This window comes from Strigops habroptila, chromosome 11, assembly GCF_004027225.2.
Source record: "Strigops habroptila isolate Jane chromosome 11, bStrHab1.2.pri, whole genome shotgun sequence".
Taxonomy (NCBI): Eukaryota; Metazoa; Chordata; class Aves; order Psittaciformes; family Psittacidae; genus Strigops; species Strigops habroptila.
Window position 1 is genome coordinate 21,214,507 of NC_046360.1, and position 22,190 is coordinate 21,236,696.

At 38.2% G+C, this 22,190-nt stretch overlaps 1 protein-coding gene across 11 annotated transcripts in view; it reads right to left on the reverse strand.

Moving 5' to 3' along the window:
- The window catches only part of DOCK3 (dedicator of cytokinesis 3), a 210,935-nt gene that overhangs the window by 170,021 nt on the left and 18,724 nt on the right, over window positions 1-22,190 (reverse strand). For all 11 annotated transcript variants that reach the window (XM_030502047.1, XM_030502044.1, XM_030502042.1 and 8 more), the window contains exons 2-5: window positions 20,675-20,758; window positions 10,230-10,270; window positions 7,967-8,022; window positions 5,572-5,668 (exon numbers count right to left, since the gene is read on the reverse strand). In XM_030502047.1, coding sequence (XP_030357907.1) covers window positions 5,572-5,668; window positions 7,967-8,022; window positions 10,230-10,270; window positions 20,675-20,758 — 278 coding nt within the window. The remainder of the gene's footprint in view (window positions 1-5,571; window positions 5,669-7,966; window positions 8,023-10,229; window positions 10,271-20,674; window positions 20,759-22,190) is intronic.

Below are 22,190 nucleotides of genomic sequence, written 5' to 3' on the forward strand. Positions count from 1 at the left end.
TACCAAACATTAGAACATAGGAATACAGATAATAAAGTGGTAACTTTTGAGCCTTCCTCTTAATGTCAACCGGGGCCAGACTAGCTCTTAAAATTATTTTTAGATGTCTCTTTCACAATACCTGAATGACCATCCTAAAGGAATCTCCTATTTTCAGGTAAGCTTGAAAATGACTCCAAAAAAGGAGAAAGGACCAATACCAATGTGCAGTATCATTTTTTAAGTATGTCTTGGCACAAATACCTCAACTTTTCAGGAGTTTGCTTGTACAGAACTGTAGGTATGTATGAAATATGCTCAGCCTTAACTTGAAGGAATTCCGTTCCTCCAAGGGAGACCTTCTGAAGTAGACCTCAGGTGCAGCATGTCTGGTTTGGGTCATGCCACATCTTTTTCTGTCTACATAGTTTAGAAAAATCCATCAGCAGTTCCGTATTTTATCAGATATGAAGCAAAAGGCGTCTAACTAAAAATGCCTCAAAATACTCTACTCCAAGAGTAAAATACATCAGTGATTCAGTGAACAGATTTTGGTGGGGTTGGTTGGTTTGTTTTTGTTGGTTTTTAAGATGAGTTTTGAAGTAAAGCTTCCATTTTAGGGACACCCTAAACCACCCAAATCACCTTCAACTGCATCAGGTCCTGTTACCCACTCTCTTTTCCTTGATAGCATCCTTAGAAAATTTAAAAGGAAACAATAGGAAATTAGTTTCAGACTCAACTGGCAAAAATTCCTTCTATTTCCAATGCCATCAGGTCTTACTCCTGAAACTAGAAAAGAAATCACTCCACACTTTTCCCCCTCGCTCTCCTTCTGCATAAAAGTAGCAAATTACCTTTATTGAATTGATCTGACCAAATTCTAAATTGGGCAATTATGTTTGCTCTCTCTACAGTCATCTGCCATTTCAACAGAAATAGTCCTCACATCACATCTTAAACTCTGAGGAATTTTCTTTTACTGTTAAAATAGCTACTATGCTCCAACTGCAAGTTTCAGTGATCTCTTTAAGCTGACTTACTTCACAGGAGTCTTGTTTGACCTAATTAACAAAAGCTGACAGAGAACTTGCAGATCCTTTATTTAGAAGTACTATAAAAATAACAAATCTTATCAACATATACAGGTTAAGAGAGAAAGTGATCTACCTTACTGGCATTATTTTGCTGTCTCAGTGAAAGTCATACACTCATCTGGGCAACTACACGAGAGCTGCAGGCATACATTTCACCATAACAAATGCAATTCTGCATCTTTATCCACTTCTGTGCCTGCAGAAGTCTCCCAAGGTTCGTTTTTGCTTTTCTGCTCTCTTTTCCTTGTCCCTTTGGAGTAGTCACAAGAATAGGCTCAGCTTCCTATAGTGGTACCAGTAATAATCTTACTTTTCTTTATTCTTTCACTCCATACTAATAAAGTATTGGGGAAGGGAATCGCTGGCATCTTTTGTTTGTAAGCCTTCGTAATACTAAGAAAGGATAAGTAGAACCTGCTTTTAAATTTCTTAGCCTTCCCACAAAACAAAATAGGCATCTTGCCCAAATTAATCTGAAAACCACACGGAGCATTTGAGCCAGGCAAACAGTAACACTTAGTGACAGTATATGTACATATGCGTGTGCATGCATATACATGCACACACACACACATCTGGTCAGCTCTGGCTATCAGAAACTCTACCCACCTCACCAGCAACTTGGTATACAGTGTTTAAATAGTACAGATTCTAAACACTCACTTCCCATAAACTCCTTCCCAAAGATTTTGTGCAATGGCAGAGAAAGCAGAAAAACCCAAACCCAGGAGGTTAAATAGAACAGTGACGTTTTTGACAGAAAGTAGTTACAAATCTTACTGTTCCTGTGCTCCTATTAGAAGCCAGGACATAGACAGATCAGAATGCAAAGAACTGCTTTTTTATTTTCCAGTGTCACGACACTGTATCTATCTGCACACAGACCATACATTTAAATAGTGGGAAAAAATGTGCTCTTTTTATAGAATCACAGAATGGTTTGCATTGGAAGGGTCATCTAGTCCAACTCCCGTGCCACAGGCAGGGACATATTCAAGCAGATCAGGTTGCTCAGAGCCCAGTGCAACCTGACTTTGAATGTGTCCAGGGATGGGGCATCTACCACCTCTCTGGGCAACCTGTGCCAATGTTTTTACATCCTCATTGTAAAAAAATTCTCCCTTATATCTAGTCTGAATCTACCCTCGTTTGTTATAAAGCCATTACCCCTTGTCCTATTGCAACAGACCCTGCTAAAAAGTCTGTCCCCAGAACCATAAAAGTCGTATCATCCGTACTCCTTTAAAAATATGAAATATTGACGTTCTATTACTGATTACTCAGTAACAAAAAAGGAGATTTTTAGGTAGGCATTGAATTAACTAGGTTATCATGACTGCTACAGAAAACATCCACTATAAAAAACAAATTCCAATAGCCTCCATACCAGTATTATTTGTATCCTTTTCCCTTTCTAATTTGGAAGAAACCTCCTGCATTTCCAAAATCTTATTGTTTTGCTAGCATTTTAAGAGTTATAATACCAGAATCCAACTACCAAGAGCATAACATATTACAGAAAAGCAAATAACATACCATACATCTTTTCATTTCAAATTCATTTTCAGTACAGCTCTGTGCTGTGCTGACGATGAGTTTTGTGTAATGAGTTCCTTTATGAACCCATTGCACAAAAATGCCTTTTTCCCCACAGTCTCAGCTTCTAGTTCTACTATGACTAGCACTTTGCTTTCACCCTCATGGCAAAAATTACAGGAATATCACAGCCCAGTGTAGTACAGTGAATTCGGGCTAATCTGTCCAATACATATTTCACTGCCAAACTAAAATCACTGCACAGCTCTTATAACTCAAACCTATTCAGGCTCCCCCATGCACAGTCTCTTCGTAGTAATAGCACGGACTTTTTGCGGCCAGAAGGAACTGAGGAAAATTGCCAATACTTTACACAAACTAATTTTCTACTACTGTGTCTCTCAAAATTGTGCTTCACTTTGCCCTTCCATTTCTCATTGTCCTTGTCCTCCTCCCTCCAGTTTTTTGTCAGCTGAGCTATTTTATCTAGGAACATAGCATCCCTCTTCGGGCAGTGTTTTAATCACTCCAGGTTTCCTGGATATTACAAGTCCAGTTCCTACTGTTTAACTGAAAGGCAAACACAAACCTTACAATGTATCTCAACGATAACAATAAAGCAACTTCTTAGAATTTTTAATTGAAACAAACTTGGTCTTTCAAACCATAATCCGAGTAAGGATTTTGTATCAAAGCACAAGAACATTTAAGCCTATTCAGAGGTATTAAGAGATGCTGTACATTTTGTTTGACAGCTGTCTTACAGCGCAATGCTACAGAATAATGAAGTGCCTGCTGTTACCATTTATAGGTACTGACCTACTGAAAGCATCTGCAGGAACAATTAGCATTTGAACTTTTACTACAATAAGAAACTCTTCTACAAAGCTGACTAGGCACAGCAGCATGATAAATAACATTCATTAGATTTCTTACACGATTCTTATTACAGTTTGGGAATAATAATAATTTCTGCTGATGATGATCCAAGAACAAGCAAGTATTGCCATTTAGTCTCTTAATATACTTTAAGATATGACCTTACAGTATAGCTTCTAGCCTGAATACCAAATATAAAATCCTAATTCCAGCTCTGCCACATCCTTTTGTGCACCTCTGTACACTTCCTTGGGCCTCAACTTTACAGTTTGTAAATGGGACAAATTTCTGCTACCCACCTAACTACAGCATAGATTGTTCTCTCACATCAGAAAGGCAACGGTACTACATCAGCAGTCTTCAACACAAGAAAAGACTGAAGGAGGTCAAACACTGACAGCTTTGCCTAGGGAAGTTGTGGAGTCTCCACTGACAAAGAAACTCAACGCCTGACTGGATGCAGCTCTGGAGAACCTGGTCTAGCTGGCCCTACTTGAGAAAGCACATGAACTAGATGATCTCAAGAGACCTTCCTTCTAGATTAGATATCCCCACCCCTGCCCAATTTCTGGAAGAAAAACACCACAAAAGTTTTCTCCTCTGAAGCTCTGCCAATTTCTTTTGTAGTGGAACAGATGCTTTCTTCTGAAGTTCTATGAAAACACTAAATTCTTTCCCCTGTTATTTAAGAATGCAATAACATTATGCGCAATGTTATAATAAGTATAATGAGAGAATAGGAAGAAGTCCCAGAAAGAAAATCACTAAGCAAAAGTTTATAGCTAGAGCTTTCTCCCTCCCCCCAAGGAACTAGTTTTAACAATAAAAAAAGAAATGGATTAGTAGAAAGGAAGTGTAACTCATTTGTAGGTAAAATGATCCCCCTATCTCCAATTTAATTCCACTGTCAGTATTACTGTTGTCCTCTTCATCTGACACGGGGGAGAGAGAAAATCTTACAGGAAGAAACCAGAAATGATTGTTTTATTCATACACCAGAGAGGTAACTATTTGAAATGGTAAAAAAAAAAGGAATCATAGGTGTAAGAGTGGTATTGAAAAAGTGTGTATACCATGTGCCATGCCCCCCAAATTAGGTCAGGTGCTACTTTCCAAGAAAATTTCTTCAGTGGCATATGATCCCCACAGGAGAATTGAGAGTAACAAAGTAAAATTTATTTCATGATAGACTTGATTGCTCTCTGAAGGAAGTACAGAACATGGCTGCTTATGCTAGAGATACACTAGACTCATTTAACTGCATCTCTTCTGGTTTTATTTCCTACAGATCTAACTACTGTCACTTCAGGTTTAAATAAGGAGACAAAGCTGCTGCAGCTCTATATAGATGTATTTCTCGAAAGTAAGGGAAGAAAGGAAATTCTAAGGAAAGAAAGGAAACTGATGCTTGTACAACCTACAGTTCTGGCTTTTAATTACTAAGCTAAAAGGAGAAAAAAAATTAAAACAACCAGGAAAAATATTTTCAAATGTGCAAGTTTTATTTACTGTTCCCTGGGATTTAGCCAATAACAAGATAAGAGAAGAACATAATGAAAACTGAAGTAGGTGGCATTATGTGGCAGCAACTGAAAATGATATAAAATAGATGAGTATAAAACTCAAGGCATTATCTCGAGTTTTTATTTTTAATAGATGAAGGAACAATCATACAAAAGCACCTCCGAGTTCTTCCTCTTTCAAGTTCTAGATGCTAAAACAAATACATACTGTCTGAATAACTCTGAAGTCTTTGATGGGACTTACACAAGGCTTCCATTTTGTGTTACTAAACACATATATTAATTCTTTCCTATTTACGAACACCTTCATTTTTTTTTTTTTAAACAATGAAACTTTCAGATCCGAAGGCAGAACTTCAAACTGCTGAAATTCCCACTGTAGCTCATGTGAACCTCACCTGATCAGTGATTCTGCAGTTAGGGGACCCCCCAGTAGATAAAATGAATCTAACAGTTCTATGTTGATTATGCTTTTTTCCTAATGGACTGAAATACAGGCAACGTATCTCCAAAGATATTTGAGGAGTAAAATACAGTGAGAAAAGTACTGTTCTTACCACATACAGCTGTTTCCAGAGCACAGCCCATTCCTGCAGTGTCGCTGTGACTTCAGTCACAACAGAATCTTCAAGCGGAACAACTGTCTCATATTGCCTAGACAAGAAGAGGGGAAAAAGTTAGGAAAGGTACCCTGGAAAAGGTAGAAAAAGAAATAAATGTCAGCAATGTAATTTGTGAAATGCTGCAACTTAAATTTGTTTGAACTTGTTCAACATAAAGGAAAATGTCTTAAGAGGAACATTTTGTCTGAAGCAACTCCAGAGTCGTATCAGCTGCTCCTCCATTACATTCCACAAGAACAGCTAATATGAAGCATTTCCCAGTTACCTGTTCAAAATCTATAATTTCATGCTAATCAAGGTCAGCGAAAACACTTTTCATGATTACAGTATGTTAAATTAACTTGTCCATGAAGTGGGGTCTTCACGGGTTTGTATTCCTTCTCTCTAAGCCAGACCAATCTTTTTTTCCCCTCAAATTAATATGCTAGCCAATATTATTAAGTACCCAAAAGATCTACCATCTATTAACCTTTCCTATCCAGGAGACTTTTTCAATATTGCAGGACACTAAGGCAGATCAGAGTTTTTTTCCTATTATCAAGCCAAATTCAGTTTTTTTCCAACATCCGTAAAATGCCATTACAGGGAAGGGACTCAAAATAGTTTAACATCCCATTAAGAAACCACAGAAAACTAACAGATGAAAGGAATCACACTATACAGTTCAGCTAATATGGAAGGAAAAACCAAAACCAAAGAAAGATGTTTTTCTAAATATTATTTTTAGAAATGGATTTATGAACTTTGGGCAGCAGTGAAAAATAAAACATTCTGGAAGATCGGCCTTCAACAGTATGGTGGGATTTAAAAAGAATGCACAGCAGGGCAACATTTACCCATGTAAACTTAATGTTTTGCACCCCCGTAACCCTGCACTTCCTCTGTTATACCTACCTCTATATTAATGATATTACACTGGGTCTATGACTCAAATACAAGATTATTATATACCATGCTGTCCTGGTTTCATCTGGGATAATTGTCTTCCTAGTAACTGGTATAGTGCTGGGGTTTGGATTTAGGATGAGAATAATGCTGACAACATACTGTTGTGGTTTAACCCTGTCCTGGGTTCAGCTGTAACAGTTATTTTTCTCCTTTTTAGTAGCTGGTGCAGTGCTGTGTTTTAGACTTTAGTCAAAAAATCCCAGTCAGCAATTAAGTACCACACAGCCACTCCCTCCCCACCCCGTGGTGGGATGAGGAAGAGAATCAGGAAAAGGTAAAACCCGTGGGATGAGATAACAACAGTTTAATAATTGAAATAAAGTAAAATATTATAATAATAAATGCCCCTTATAAATTCTGAACTAAGTACTAATTAACTACAGATTGCAGGAAACTGGTCTTCCCCCCAAGGAGAGTACACATTAGGAGTAGTCATTCTATGCAATACATATAATTTTATTACACCCCAAATTTATGAAGCATTAGTATTACAGTTGCCCTTAATAATCTTTACACAGTCCCTCTGAGGGCAAACATACAATTCAAGACTATCAGAAGTCACATTTTTCTACAGGTACTTCACTAAATGCCATTTAATATGGTTTATCTTCCACATCTAATTTGTTGCCTTGGGTCACTGTCTGCAGTGCTGCACTCATCTCCCCACAGTGGCCTTAATATGGAATATGCAGGTTAGAGAAGCTGTGAAGACACAAGATACTGCTTTCAGGAGTCTCAGTCAACCTCACAGGAAACTATGCAGGTTTTAAAGCCTACTCACAGTAAAATCTCTGACATTCTACTGCCATTAGTATTCCTATTCACATTGACTAAACTAAACCTACCTCCAGCAACATACAAGCTATGTATAAGCACAGTGAAGGTACAATATTTCCAGCAGTGTACTTCAGTCATTCTTTGGCTTGAGGTGTGACAGGTTGGATCCTTTTGCAAAGTTGCAAAGTAACATGGCTACCTTGTCAACTATGTCTCACTGAAAATCTGCTGACAAAATGAGATGGGCTATCTACATGCCAGTGCCTCCACAACAAAGAGGAACATAGAGAACTTTACCAGTGAAGAAACAAGCAGAAATGAAAAATATTAATAGAGTTCTTGAAAACGCTCGTGTTTCAGATGCTCATAAAATTGTAACTTTAGAGGTGCCAAAAGTGAACAGGGGTAACCAACAGAACTGATTCTTGCTTTATTAAAGAACAAAAAACTCCATAAAGCTCTGTAGGATTACATTTAATTTTCAAACCCTAATACACCAGCTACAATGAACCAAAACGACCCTATCAATTTTATTAACTATAGCTTAGATTCCCTTCTAGATGAGCAGCACTGCAGCTCCTTAGAAAGATGGAAAAATACTCACCCTCTGTTACTGACGATTGCTTTTTTCAAGTGAATATAGTTTGCAGGAAAAATCCCCTGCAAGAGAAAAAAGTCTGTACATCAGAAAAATACATTTGCAGTTTATAGTGTTTATATCTTAAGGCACAACAAATAATTGCCAATATACCTATTAAAAAAAGGTCTAACACTGTGTCAAAGAAGATGCTTGAGACGAAAGTCACCAATCATATTAGCCACAATTGATCACTTTAGTCCATCTTAGCACAGGATTGCATACTGAATCAAACCACCACCTTGAAATATCACTTTCTTTATAAGGAAGTTTTGCAAATCTATTCTACAAAAATATCACACAAAGATTCAAGCTGAGTATTTTCCATTCACAACAACTCCTGAAGCGTTCAGAAACACTGTTGTATGGGAAATACGCTCTGGTATAAAAATCATGGGTAAATCAATGTAGACCAAACAAAAAGGTGTCACTCTAATCCTCCACAGCTGCCTTGGAAGGGACAAGATTGATTCAAAAGCAAACATTTAAGTTTAGCCAATTGTCTTCCTACTGCAAAGACTGTGTGAGCCCAATAATCCAGTAAAGTTGATGAGCAGGCAGGAAAGAGGTGTGTCAAGTAGGAAGAGTTCAGAGGACAGCCTGCAGTTACCAGAGAGGAATGAGTAATAGAGGTAACTACCAGGAACATTTACTGGAGAGATGTAAGTTAGCTGGGACAGCCAGAGAAGTGGCTGTTGTGCAGTTTGCAGCATAGCATCAGTATCCTTCCAGACCAGGCCTCCGTATGCTACATTACATTACATATCAAGGACATAGGTTTAAAAAATTTGTGTTACTTTGCATACACTGGAGCTATCCAGTTTTCCTCCCTCTTCGCCACACAAAACTATTTAAACCCACTTGGGATAGCTCCAGTTATTTGCCTTCTGCTGTTCCCATGACGGCTGGATTCTAACCTTGCCTGTGCCATTGTGTTCTTGTGTGATGAGACATGGGGAAAAATGTAATATAAACCAACTTTTCATAGCAGTCCATTATCTCTGTAAAACACATGGCCTGAATCCCCAGAGCAAACCCAGTGTGTAAGACCAGTAAGCCTGCACTTCCATGGGAATACAGGATCAGCATTGGTAATCTTCAGGTTAAAAACAACTGACAGCCTCTGACAAAAATGTCAGTACTCAAGTCACACTTGAGCTTCAAATTTTGAGAGCTTTAAACAGTACAGTTTAGGAAGAAAAATTTTCATAGAGGGGTTGAAAGGAATACCAAGTAAAGATGATTCCAAACGGTAAGAAAAAATCCTTTTTTCATAGGCAAGACTGAAATTGCAGAAGGAAAAAAGATGACTATAACAGGAATGACTTCATCAGAAAAAAAGCAAATGTACATGCTGTCAGGCACATAAAAATCTAGAAAAGCAAGAAATGCTACTTCAGTTTCTGGTTTGGTTCACTGCCAGTTAATGCCATTTATTTCTGTGATCCTGTGCTGGTTACTAAGAAACCAAGGAAGCTTTGAAGGGCTCTTCTATCAAAACCAAACATATATGCAAGCAGAAGTTGTACCAACACACACACACAATGAATGTAGGCTTTCTCATTAAGAGAGTATTATAGTCATGAAAGCATAACACAGGTAATGTTATACTCCATGATACAGGTAAGCATGAGGAATCTGGTACTCTCCTTTTTAAATACAAACTATATTTAAACCAAAAGACAATGCAGTGATGCTTACATAGAAGCAACTATTTACATGTTTGGATATATACTTTAACAAAAATATACATGCACTTGCAAATAATTTATATCAGAACAGTCAAAAATTTCTCCAAGAGCAAAACAGGGATATGACTGGAAAACAACCAAATGTAGTGCTTAAACTATAAAAATCTGGAAAAAAAGAACAAACTCACAATATCTTTTTTCACCAGACTTTTTTCAAAGTTGTCTTAGATTAATAATGCAATTTTTTAAACATGTTCTTTAAAAACCCTGCATTAGCAGTGCTATATCACCCGTCTACGCTTTTCTTAATTGAGAGTTAGAAATGCTGGAAAGATTATATGGTACATGTCAAGAAGGTTTCTGATCCTTTAGTTAACTAATAAGTATCATTCAATTTTGAAAAGAAATCCAATCCTCCCACAGGAAAAGAAGTTAGAGAAGTAAAATCCTAAGGGTGAGGAAAACAAAAAGTTTATTGTGTTGCAACAGCATAATAGATGTAATCTCCCGCTACATTAGAAAGACGTAGTTACACTTACCTTTACATTGGGCTTCTTAATGGAAACACCTCTGTACCAGCCTGAAAACAGATAAACCACACTATGTTAGCTTGTGGCATTGCTTACTTCACACAGAAGCAAAATGACTGAGAGCTATGCAGCCACCGAGATCACCCCAAAAACCAGCTGTGCCTCACAGAGGCCAAAAGTTTTAAAGAGTTTGGGGTTTTTCTTGTTTATTTGTTCTTGGGGTTTTTTTGGTTTGGGGTTTTTTTGTGATGTTTCCCTTTAATTTTATTATTCTTTTGCTCTGCAATGATGACAAGCAATTACAAACCTGGAATTCCCAACAGGAATAAAAGCAGCTTAGTATATTTAACGCACCATACTCACGCTCATTAGCCACTGTGGCAAAGATGCATTCAGCACTCCTGCAAGACTCTGTACTGAACGCTTTCCTCATATGCTGGTGCACGAGCCTTTTTGTAGTACGTATCTTAACAAAATCTCCAGACTTATTTAAAAACCCTGTCTTCTTGAAGACAGGAAAAGCCATTATAATGCATGTCTATTGTTGTTTAAACAAACATAAATCCTTTGCACATGTCTGATCTTTTGTATGTCTGTGAGACTAGACAACAGACTTTAGGATCTAAATTCACAAACCCAATTATTTTTCTTGCATCCCCCATCAGTTAACAGCCCCGGACAGTTCAATAAACCAGGAGTAAAAGCCAATGCTGCAAAAGCTACAAGTTAAACAGAAGAACCCAATTAGTCCTATTTTACACAGGTGAAAGGAATGTCACTCCATGGAAGATTCATGAGGAAAAAAGTGCTGAAAACACCATCCAGTTCAACAATGGAAAAGGAGCACACTGCAGTCATCATGGCAGATGAGCTGTCCCTCCACTCGGTAAGACACACAAAACTAACTTGAATTCTTGTTTAAAATATGCTGCTCTCCTCATATCTGGGTCTAATGCTTCAGCCCAGAATGTAAAGCTAACCAACCTGAGCTAACCAGGACCTGAGCCTGGAAGACCCTACAGGAGCATGGACGATGATGAAGAGTTCCAGGGTGCAAGGTTTGTGGAGGAGGCCTGGCCATGCTCAGCCATCAGAAATCTGAGGGCAAAGTTGGCCAGGCCCAGCTACTACACAAGCAGCAAGTTCAACTGCCTGCACATCATCTTCTACCTGCTGCAGCCCAGCATTCAGAAAGGCAACAACCCAAACTTGGTAAAACTAAACTCAGATAATCTAAAGCCACTGTCCATAAAAATCCTCTAATTTTTCCAGCAACTTCCTACTTATAATTTTTTTTCTTCCTAGAGAGAAAGGACAGATATGATTTAGTATCTGCGACATTTAAAAGAGTACTAGGAAAACTTGTCATTAATTTGCTATGAAGAATAGAGAAGAACAGAACAAAGTAACTATATTTTGTCTCTCAGGAAAAGGATTTCATACTTGGCTGAACTATGGCATGAGTCTTGTCATGAGGCTCAGAAGTGGCAAAGAGTGCCTTGACTTTGTTTTAAAGACAGCTTGCTAGTCTTGATTTAGTTCTTTTAAGGAAATCTGAGTCAATATAAAAGAAAATAATTGATGAATCCAAGACATCGACAAATCTTAGCATGGAAAAAAATTAAAATCCATCTTCTTTATTACACAAGTTTCTCATTAAGATAGGGCATACCAGAAAGATTTATTTTCCCATGAAATAATTGCTTTTTTTAAAAATAAAATTGTTTTCCATTTATTTCTATAGTTGATCAAACTTCATGGCAATCATATCAATATAAATATATGCACAAACACCACATACAGTTCCTTAAAATGGGTAATTTCTATAACTCCTCACAACTGTGCCTGCAACACCTGCTTTTGAGTAACAGATGCTACATATTTTTAAGGTCACAGGAGAAAAAATAATGCATCTACCCTATGATTCATTGTTGGCAACATTAAATAACAGCATAGTGCTAACTTCCATATTCATAGACTCTGAACCTTAGAAATAAACATACATTTCAACTTTAAGATACACAGAATGGCAAACTCCTCAGTAAATATGGAAAGAAGTGGTTTCATCTAAGTTTGTTGAACAGAACCGTAGAAGTTAGAAAACAACCCAAGGTGTCTATTAACGATTTAGATAGGCAGGGTAGAGGATAAAACACATATCCAAAGAAACTACCTTATTTCTGAGTTTCCTGTTCTTAATCCTAGAAAAAATCTTCAAAGCTGAAACATTATGTGTTTACAGAGATGTAAAAAACAGGAATGGAAGCACCCTTGAGAAATCACCTAGCTCACGCCTTAAACCTCTCCTTGCAGAGGTTTTGCCTGTTTTTAACGATGTCTGGTAATTTGTTGAGGACTGAATAATGCAGCACTCCTTGCCTGTGGAAAATGATCCACATAACGTCCGCTAAACCTAAATTCCAAGGTATTTCTGCACAGTATTCCAAGGAAACAGAGCATATTTCTGCTATTCCACACCCACAAAGATCAGTTTGAAAGTGGTGGTGTTGTACAGGTTGCTTAAAAACCTAGAATACTAATGTCAAGTGGAGATGGCAAATCCTCACTGGACAACCTATTACAGAGGCTCAGACAACATACATGCACTTTGTAACCTGAACTTTCTTTGCTGCTATTTGAATCCAGGATTTTTTTCTTTTGGAAACTATAGAAAACATTTTATTGACTTCTCTTTTGTAGGTACTTTTATATATTTGAAAATTCTTCTATTTCCCTTTTATCTTGTAGATTGTGCTCTCCAAATCTTAGTTTCCCTTTCTTTTTTTTCAGTGTGGTACGTTTTTAGAATCACCTTTCTCTGCTTTAAGTTTCCCCCAACTCCATGCAAGCAAGATGCAGTAAAAAGAAGAGTCCACCAGAACCTGAATGCACTAAATTGTAATTCCTTATTTGCTTACAACAAACACCACCAAAACCTCATTCTGTATCTCAAAGTAAAAGCTATGAGAAAAGGCACAATGCTTTTTTAAAGAACACATATAGAAAATTGCATCTGCATTACATTATTCACTAAATTCATTAGTGAATAATTACATTATTCACTGAACTAAACCTTCATTCTGGAATTAGTCTTAAATAGATTAATATTGATCTAATGATATATTTTAAAGAACATTTATTTTGAAGGATTCAATCACAATAGGCAACAAATCCAGGCACGTGCTTCAGCTAGTTGGGATTACAACATGTACCACACAGTTAAACCTCAATATTGACTATGGTTTTTAGATGTTACTGTACTACAAATAAGTAGTTGTTAATTCTTTATGGCATTCATTTTCTAGTGGTACATGGACTTCAAAAGGGTTCTGACTTCAAGAAAATGGTGAAAAAGATGGGATTTAAAATTTAAGAATCAGAGAAACATGGCTATGAAATGACAAGAATTTTGTGAATAATTTAATGTGAAACAAGAGTCATAAGTATCCACAATTTGAACAGAATAACTGCCTAGTAATTATCAGTAACTAGTAAGAATTAGAAGACAGATGAAGTTAAATAAGACCAGAGCTGGAACAGAGAAAAGCTGCACTTCAAGCACACGATGCCTCCCCACATTTGATTTTCTGATAGCAAAGAATATCCTCAAACTGCATGACCTAGTGGGTGACTTAAGGAAAGGAAAACAGATAATTCTAACTGGTTTTCAAAAAATGCATCTCCCATCCTGGGTCTGGCTAGGATGGAGTTAACTTTCTCCACAGCCGCCTGTCCAGTCATGTGTTTTGGGTTTGTGGCTATAACACTGCTGATAAGAGACCAACATTTTGGCATTTTGGCTACATCTCAATGGCTTTCTCTTTCTACAACACCAAGGCTTTCTCTTTTTCCTGATGTGCTGGCCCCTAGCAAGTAGGCTAGGAGTAGGCAAGAAGGTGGGAGGAGCCAACTAGGATACCTGACTTGAACCAGCCAAAGGGATAATATTCCATACCATATAACATCATTTACTGGAAGAAAACCAAAAATTAGTCTATTAGAAGCACCATTCTAAACCACATCTTATTCAGGATAGGAAGGAGAACACTAAATATATCCCACACTAGTCTAATAAATTTCAAGTCAAAATAAAGTAGATAAAATGACAAAGACATCCTATAAGAGGCAAAAATACCTTCACTGATATGGGTGACAGAGCAAGCAAATTTTTTTTTTTTTCCTTTTTTTCTTTGAGCACACAGGAAGACAGGCATAGGATGAGCCTACTGCTTCCACCATTGCACAGTAACAACTGAAGAACGTGCTGTTATGTCTGAACATTTATGAGGAGATGGGGAACAAATGCAGCACTTTCGACTGCATCTTAACATTGCATCAATGTGTATTTCTGGGTAAGTGTCATGACAAAGACACCTACATGACAAATTCTGATGAATGGAGGGGCAAAGTTGTTTGTTTGTTTTGAAGAAACTGAGAGTGTGACAGATAGGACCATAGAACGGTTTGGGTTAGAAAGGACCTTAAGATCATCCAGTTCCAATGCCCTGCCATAGGCAGGGACACCTTCCACTAGACCAGGCTGCTCAAGGCCCTGTCCAACCTGGCCTTGAACAGCACAGGAAGTACCTATACTTTCCCAATTCAGCTGATTTTGAACACCTCATGCTTTACATCCTCACTATGCCCAAGACAAAGTTTTAATCCAAGTACTGTAAAAGAAAATAGAATGAATCATATCCATTCTGGTGTCTTCTGGACAAGTCACTGTATCTTAAAGCCCTATTCCAACTTTACTTTTACATGGACTGTACTGTACAGTGCAGTAGATAAACCAAGCAGACTACCCAAAGTAATACAAGCACACTGCACAGTGGTCCATTCCAGCTGAACCTACCATAGAGCCTAAACAGGACATTTTTCAGGCGAAACAGAACCCAGGAAAGCACATAATTGTCTGCAACCGCTTTTTTCAATACCATCCAACAATAGTTGATACAAGCTAAGAAAAGTGAAGAGTAAGCTGATTTACAGCTCTGCCCTCTGTATACCCTACCCAGCAAATAATCCCTCAAGGAGCTGCAAGAAGAATTACTTCCATGGTAATAAAATCTGAGAAAAACAGAAGGAAAAGTGCCCCATTATGCCTATTCCCCTGCACATCAAGATCAGCACTTACACATAACGTTTTCTTCAAAATGCATTGTCTGTACATACATTCACGCTGTAGGTTACTTGCAGGCCAGTAATAAAAGCTAAATTACTTAGAAGTATATGCAAGACTGTGCCCCTGCCCTTCCTTTTGTTTCTAGGGCTTTTTCAGCCACTGCAAGCATTAGGCTTCCTGCTTAGCCCCTCTGAACCCTAGAATTCAACAAGGCCTCTGAAAAGTAGGACAGAAAAATCAATTGTCACACCACCACATATGAAAAAAAAAAAAAAAGCTTTGGTAAATAACCTGTCGTTCACCTACAACTATCTGTACGTACGGAAATTCAGTGTGGGAAACGTAAAGCCAGAAACCCGCATACTCTTGGATGAAGAAAAACAGTCTTTCCAAAGACGGATCACACAAGTCTCAGCAATAGCGCGATCTTAGCTAAATAGCCAAAGGAGCTCTGGGGCAGACCCACACATCTCAACCTCTTAATCTAAGCAATTAGAACAGCTACCAATGTTTTCTGATCTCGAAAGTGCCTTGAACAAAACAGGATATTTTTTGTAAAAGCCACCTCATAACCTTTTTCAGATTTCCACTTAATGACCAAGAGGTCTGCCACATGGAAAACTCAGCAGCAGAAAACCAAAAGGGTCCTATTTGAAGGGAACTGATCTGCTTTCCAGAAAAATAAAGCTCAACTATCTGGGTTAAATAAAGTCACATCATATAGTATCGTGACAAGCAGAACTCTGAAAATAAACTACACAAGTATTTATGGCAAGTCCTAAAGCTGAACTTGGCTCTTAAAGAAAGCACTGCTAGGGGATTCGGTTTCAAGAATTCCAACCTTCTTTGTCCTACAAAAAAAAGGATACTTGGCAGTAATGTGAGTAACCTTCCAATCTCTTTTGCATAGAGTAGCCAACAAACAATTGCTTTTACCTCTTAACCTGCATATAACTACTGTGCAGAGCTAAAGGCACTCAAAGTGACCCAGAAGAGGGATGGTAACTTTGCTTAGCAAAAGCTTCTTGATGCCGAAACCACTCAATGCCAAGACCACTCTGTTCTGAGCTTGATGCTCCGAGCAGTGCCAGGACAAGATGACCAGCAGATGAATACCCAACCCAGGCTGCCAACACCATGTCAGAGAGCAGCCTCATGCCAGCAGAGCCACAGGAATACGCTAACAATGCACTCAAGAGATGCCGCAACAAAAGCAGAAGAGATAGAATGTGTTTTATCTTGGGGTTAGCCAAACAGAGGGCCATCAAGAAGCCACTCCTGTGCTCCAAAGACTAGTTTAATAGCTAGGCAAGATCTTCTGCAGCAGCTGCGTGGGCCCAAGAGACTTCAGTTTCACTGGCACATTCCAAAACAGGCAAACAGAAAATGGGATGAAAAGGGAACAGAGATGTCTCTAGTGAGACCTCTTTCGCAGGGTAAACCCAGACTACTGGGAGTGACTCAACTTGGCCCAGCCACAGGACAGCAGATGGAAGGAAACCTGCATTGTTCCACAGCAAAGAGACAGTGTGAAGTGTGATTCCTCACTCATCTATATGGTACACAACTTGGAAGTATGGCAAAGATTAGCACTTCTCAAGCACACAATTCTTCAAGAGTTCATGAAAAAGCCCTAATTGCAAGCTGTATCTGCTGCTTAGGTGTCCCAAATACTGTAAAGCCTTCATTTGGCCATGCTGCCACTGCTGGAGTAACAGAAGGAAACTTTAAAGATATCACATGCATGGCTTAAGAACACTGTCATTAACACACACACACAGTAACACCATGCAAATAAACACTTGTGTGGATACCAGAATTTGCATGGGTAAGATAATACTCTTAACAGGCGCTTCAGGCATCAGCTAGTGTTTCTTCAGTGAATATACAAGAGTCTCAAGGTAATAATTAAAGTCACTGAAGTTGTAGCATTTTTAACCGGAACAAACCTGCTCCCTAGCAATAAAAATAAATGGATAAAACAGGTGTTTTAAACTTTACTCTGAATGCTGTTAGTTACTCACAGCTACTGCCAGCGGCAGGGCTACCGCCATTTGACTTGAAAAATAGGGTGTTCTGTAGAACATGCAGCCCACGTGTGTTTCAATCAAGGAGTACGCTCACGCTTCAGCATTTGACAAAAGAAAACTGTCTTTCAGCACTGACAGGTGGCAAACTATTGCCATACCCTTTCACCTCTGCAACGCATGGCATGTAGAGCAGGGAACACCACTTACTGTTTCAATTCTCTCTCAAGTGGCAAGATCATAAGTGGAAGAGTACAGAGAAGGAAACAGAGAGAGGGGAAAGCTGTGAAAGACAAGCATGCGTACAACTGATGTCCTGATAACTTTTGAGTGAGATCAGTCAAGGATCTCAGTCCTTCACACAAACAGTAGCTATAAAACTACCACAGCAACGTCACATTTAGAGACAGCATCGCATTTGATGAAACATGGCTGGAGCTTTTGGTAGTTTCAGAGGAATACTAAGATACTAAGCACATGGGTTTCAACCCTGTCACATTGAACTGGGGAAGGGGGAGTGCAGTGGGAGACATCTGTCAGATTTAGGCGGGGTTAGAAAACAGCCATTTAGACTTTTGTGGCCTGGTATGAAAGCATGCAGAATGGCAGGCACACAAATTGACTGAAACTCAAAAATTCTAACTTCAAGCACATGAACAGACCCATAGTAACAAGGACAACTATTTCATTGCATTTTATTTAAAAAATGCATACACAACCACAATAAAATGTTAGATGTGTTATCAACTGGTATTCAGATTTATTAGCCTTCAAGAGACAAATACATGTGTGTATGCATATATATTTGTTCCTTTATTCTGCAAATACATACAAAACTTAGCTGCAGAGGTACCTGAGAACTCGGTATAGGAGATTCCCTACTCTTTCATTCAATTGCTCTAAATGCAGCAATCGAACGCTTTGTACACCAGTCACTACAAAAGAGCACTTGCTCTTTTGGAATAATACTACAGTTATTCAGTAAGTCATTATGATTAATAATAAGCACATTCAGAAGTATAGCTAGTATCTGAACCTTTTGCAGCCTTGAATTCTTCAGCAAGTCTCTGAAATCATCCTTCACGTCACTAGAAGGTTTATGTGTATGTGAATCCTTTTAACCCAGACAGCAAAGTCCCTACTTAGTAGAGAATTATGCACAAACTGTTCTAAGTGAAGCTGAAACAGCAATGGATCTTCTGTCAACTCCCACAGCAGTGACCCTTATTTGCATGGGTTACCATTCATTTATCCGATTTGTCTGGCATAAGAATCCTGGGAAGTAATGCACAAGGGGAGGATGAGGTATGTTTTGTTTTAGATTTTCAAGGCAAATCAAGGACCATGTTTTGAAGAACCACTTAGACAAGAATGCTTCAACAATGGATACTTTGTTTTTCTTTTAGGAACCTACTTTGCACAGTTAGTGTGCTTCTGGCATAACTCACACATACAAGAGCTGCAGCACAAACCACCTGAATATTCGGATCAGTTTCATCTTGAGGAGTTGCAGATACTATAATCAAAATCAATACATCTTTTTATATAGGTAAAGTCCATGGTAAAAGCACTGTCAATAAAATGACAGGATAGAGGGCTTAAAAAACAAACGCAAAAAAAGCCTGTGTAAACACATCCTTCCACTCAGGAAAACACTTTGTCTGAGGGCCTCCTTTCTCAGCAATTTGAAAACTGGCATGAATTGGCTCTGAGGAATCATCCTCAAAGCTACTGGCAAAGGAAATATACTAACTATTAGCCTAATTAATACACTAATTACTATAGCCTAATTATTACAACACTGTAAAGAGACAATGGATTATCCTTTTGTTTTCCTGTAAGCAACCTGCTCCTTTGAGATTGTGCTTTTATGTCCCAGGGTTTTGAAAGTTTCCTTGATTACCAGATATTTTTTGAAAACACCATGACTGCTTTCAGCAAGATACACTGTTTTACCTTAGAGTTCTACTATCCTACATAAAGTAATAAATTTCTCCTGAGCTTGCACCACATACTAACTCACCAGGTCTGCTAGAATGACTAGTCACCACACAGTGCTTGAGCAACGCTTAGCCCACTACACCACGTGTGGTTTTTTAAACAACATTATCATTTGCAGGTATACTACTACACGTATTGTTCACAGCACACTTTTTCATGGATTAAACATGACTATTGCACTGCAAAGCTCTCATTCAACAGCATTTTTTCACATGTGTAGGTGAAGAAGCTACTACTTTCCTAGAAAAATCAGCATGTAAGAGGTCACTTTTTCACGGAGAGTTAAGTCAGTAGGTAAAGAAATAAAACACCTGAGAAGAAAAAGCATCAAGAGTAAAAGACTGATCTAGGCATGAGAGAAGAAAAGCAGCCTCCTGATACATGCAGAACGTTTGTTTAGCAACACTAACACTGGAGATGAAAAATGATGTAAACTGAACAAACACAAAACCAAACCTACAACTCTGTGTCAATTTGGAATTCAAATTTGTGGATCTGGGGTTTGAATTTGTTTTAACACTTAAGGATTAAGGTTACGTTATTGTACCTCAGTCAACAGTGAAACATGTTCTCATACTGTATCTTGTCAACCTACTTCTCAACAGACATGTTTTACATGACTTGCTTGAACATTAGGATAAAAATAATTCTCCTTCTACATACAACAAGTTCAATCACACTGTTCATGCGAATAAAGCAAAGGGATGAGGCCATTCCATTTGTTCACACGCAGACATCTCCAGCTACATAAGAAAGAACTATAGCTATAACATTTACAACAGCATTTTCCTTTAGGTACAAAAACACACATAAAGATAAATGCAAAGCAATCCCCCCTAAACCCATATGCTTTAGATTTTTCACTGTACTGTTCCCAAATGATTCGCTAACCTATTTCTTAAGCAATATTTCTCATGTGTTCAGATGTTCCTAAATAATACACATTGATACACTTAATTGAAATACAGTAACACTGAGGAAAATACAGTAAAATAAGATACTGATTATATACTTTACATGATGAAAATTCACTGCAAGACCCAATTACAGTACAACAATCAGGTCAGGGTTCAAGATTTTCTGGACAGATGGTTAACTTAAAACACACTGACCCCCTATCAGACTGGATTAGTGCCAAGAGCACTCAGCCCTTCCTACGGAAAGTGGGTCAGATAAGGTTTATTTAAGTGCTTTGATTTGATGCATCATGATTTCCAAACAACTTATTAAAACCTGCTAGATTAAAATATTTGCATATTCTTATATAGAAAATGGGATTCCTTCTTGGACATCACACTTACCTTCACATTTCTCTAGGATCTGGACAGTTTCACCTAGTTCCAGGACCAAGCCTTGCGGTACAGTTCCTCGGAAGCTGCATATCACTAGAGGGTGGGGAAAAAGAGAGAGACACATATGAGGGTTGAACCTTTGTGTGAATTTTTCTCCTAAGCATAGTGCTTTAGCTCACTCCTTACATAAAAATAGCTATTACATAGCTGCCCAGAAAACCTGTCAGCCAACTCTTCCTCAGCAGGTATCTTTATTTTGGCCCTTATCAGAAATGGAGCTTAGCAGCAACATAAAAGCTGTGCTTTTTGAAAGAGTTTTGAATTAAGCAAGGTTTGTAATCGCTTTAATCACCAAACTCTGATTCAAATTACATACAGAGATTTCCTTGTCTCACAATTCTTACTCTTAGTAACAACTCATCAATGGAAAAGGCAGCCCTAACTGCAAAGATTACAATAGGAAGTCAACTGCAGGAATTACTTTCCTCCAAGTTGAAACAATTTTAAGCACCATCTGTGCAACTAATACACTGCAAAAATTAGGAAATGAAACCACTTTAAAAATAAATTTTAAAAAGTTATCATAGTGTATAATGATTTATTCTTTAACCATATTTATCAAAATACAACAGGGACATGGACATGGGAAGTTACCTGAAACATAACATGTCAAAAAAAGGATGAATTGCGAATAAGGCCCACCCCCAGTCCCAGTCCTGTAATGCCTGTTTATCAGCATTCAAAACCTCACTTAGGCACAGATTTAATTCAATCATTCAAGTACCCTGTCCTAAGTAAATACATGCTGAGACGCAGAGTATGTCCTAAACATCACCTACACACACACCAGAGCACTGCATGCGAAATTCCACAAGTTGAAACAGTGACCTCCAGTGGGCATCGTCCTTCTTCCCAATTTAAGAGAACACCCCCCTTTAAATGCACACACTCAAGCTATGGATAAGATGTTCCCATGGGATGGAGCTGCATTTCATCTCCTCCCTGAATGCCTTTTTGTGTCAAAGCTACTGAATCCCTTATGACTAAAGCCTTTTACTGCAGGACTTCAAGCAGTTAACCAAAAATTCTTAAGTCCAGGGGAAGAATAGCCTGGAAACTAAGATTATCAGCTGCACAACCTACCACAAGGGATTTTTCTTGAACCTTGAGTTTAAAAAATATAATGAGAAAAGCATAGTGAAAACTTCCACCAAAATAAAACAGTTTCAACTGCATACATAGATCTCACAAAGGGAAAGGGCAAAACCCAACAAACTACATACACAAGGCAAATACCCACATAGATGACACCAATATGAGGAAGAATTTGAATCAAAATCTGAAGAGAACCAAACAGCATCAAATGTTTACTCTTCCACAGTGAGACTCAATGCAGTGTTTCATTAAAGAGCAAAACAAAAACAGGAATTCCATCAACAAACCTAAACTGTTCTCTCAGCTCATTCAGCCCAGCAGAAGTCACCACTGGTTAAATGAGGTTGTAAATGCTTGTTTATATCAGAGA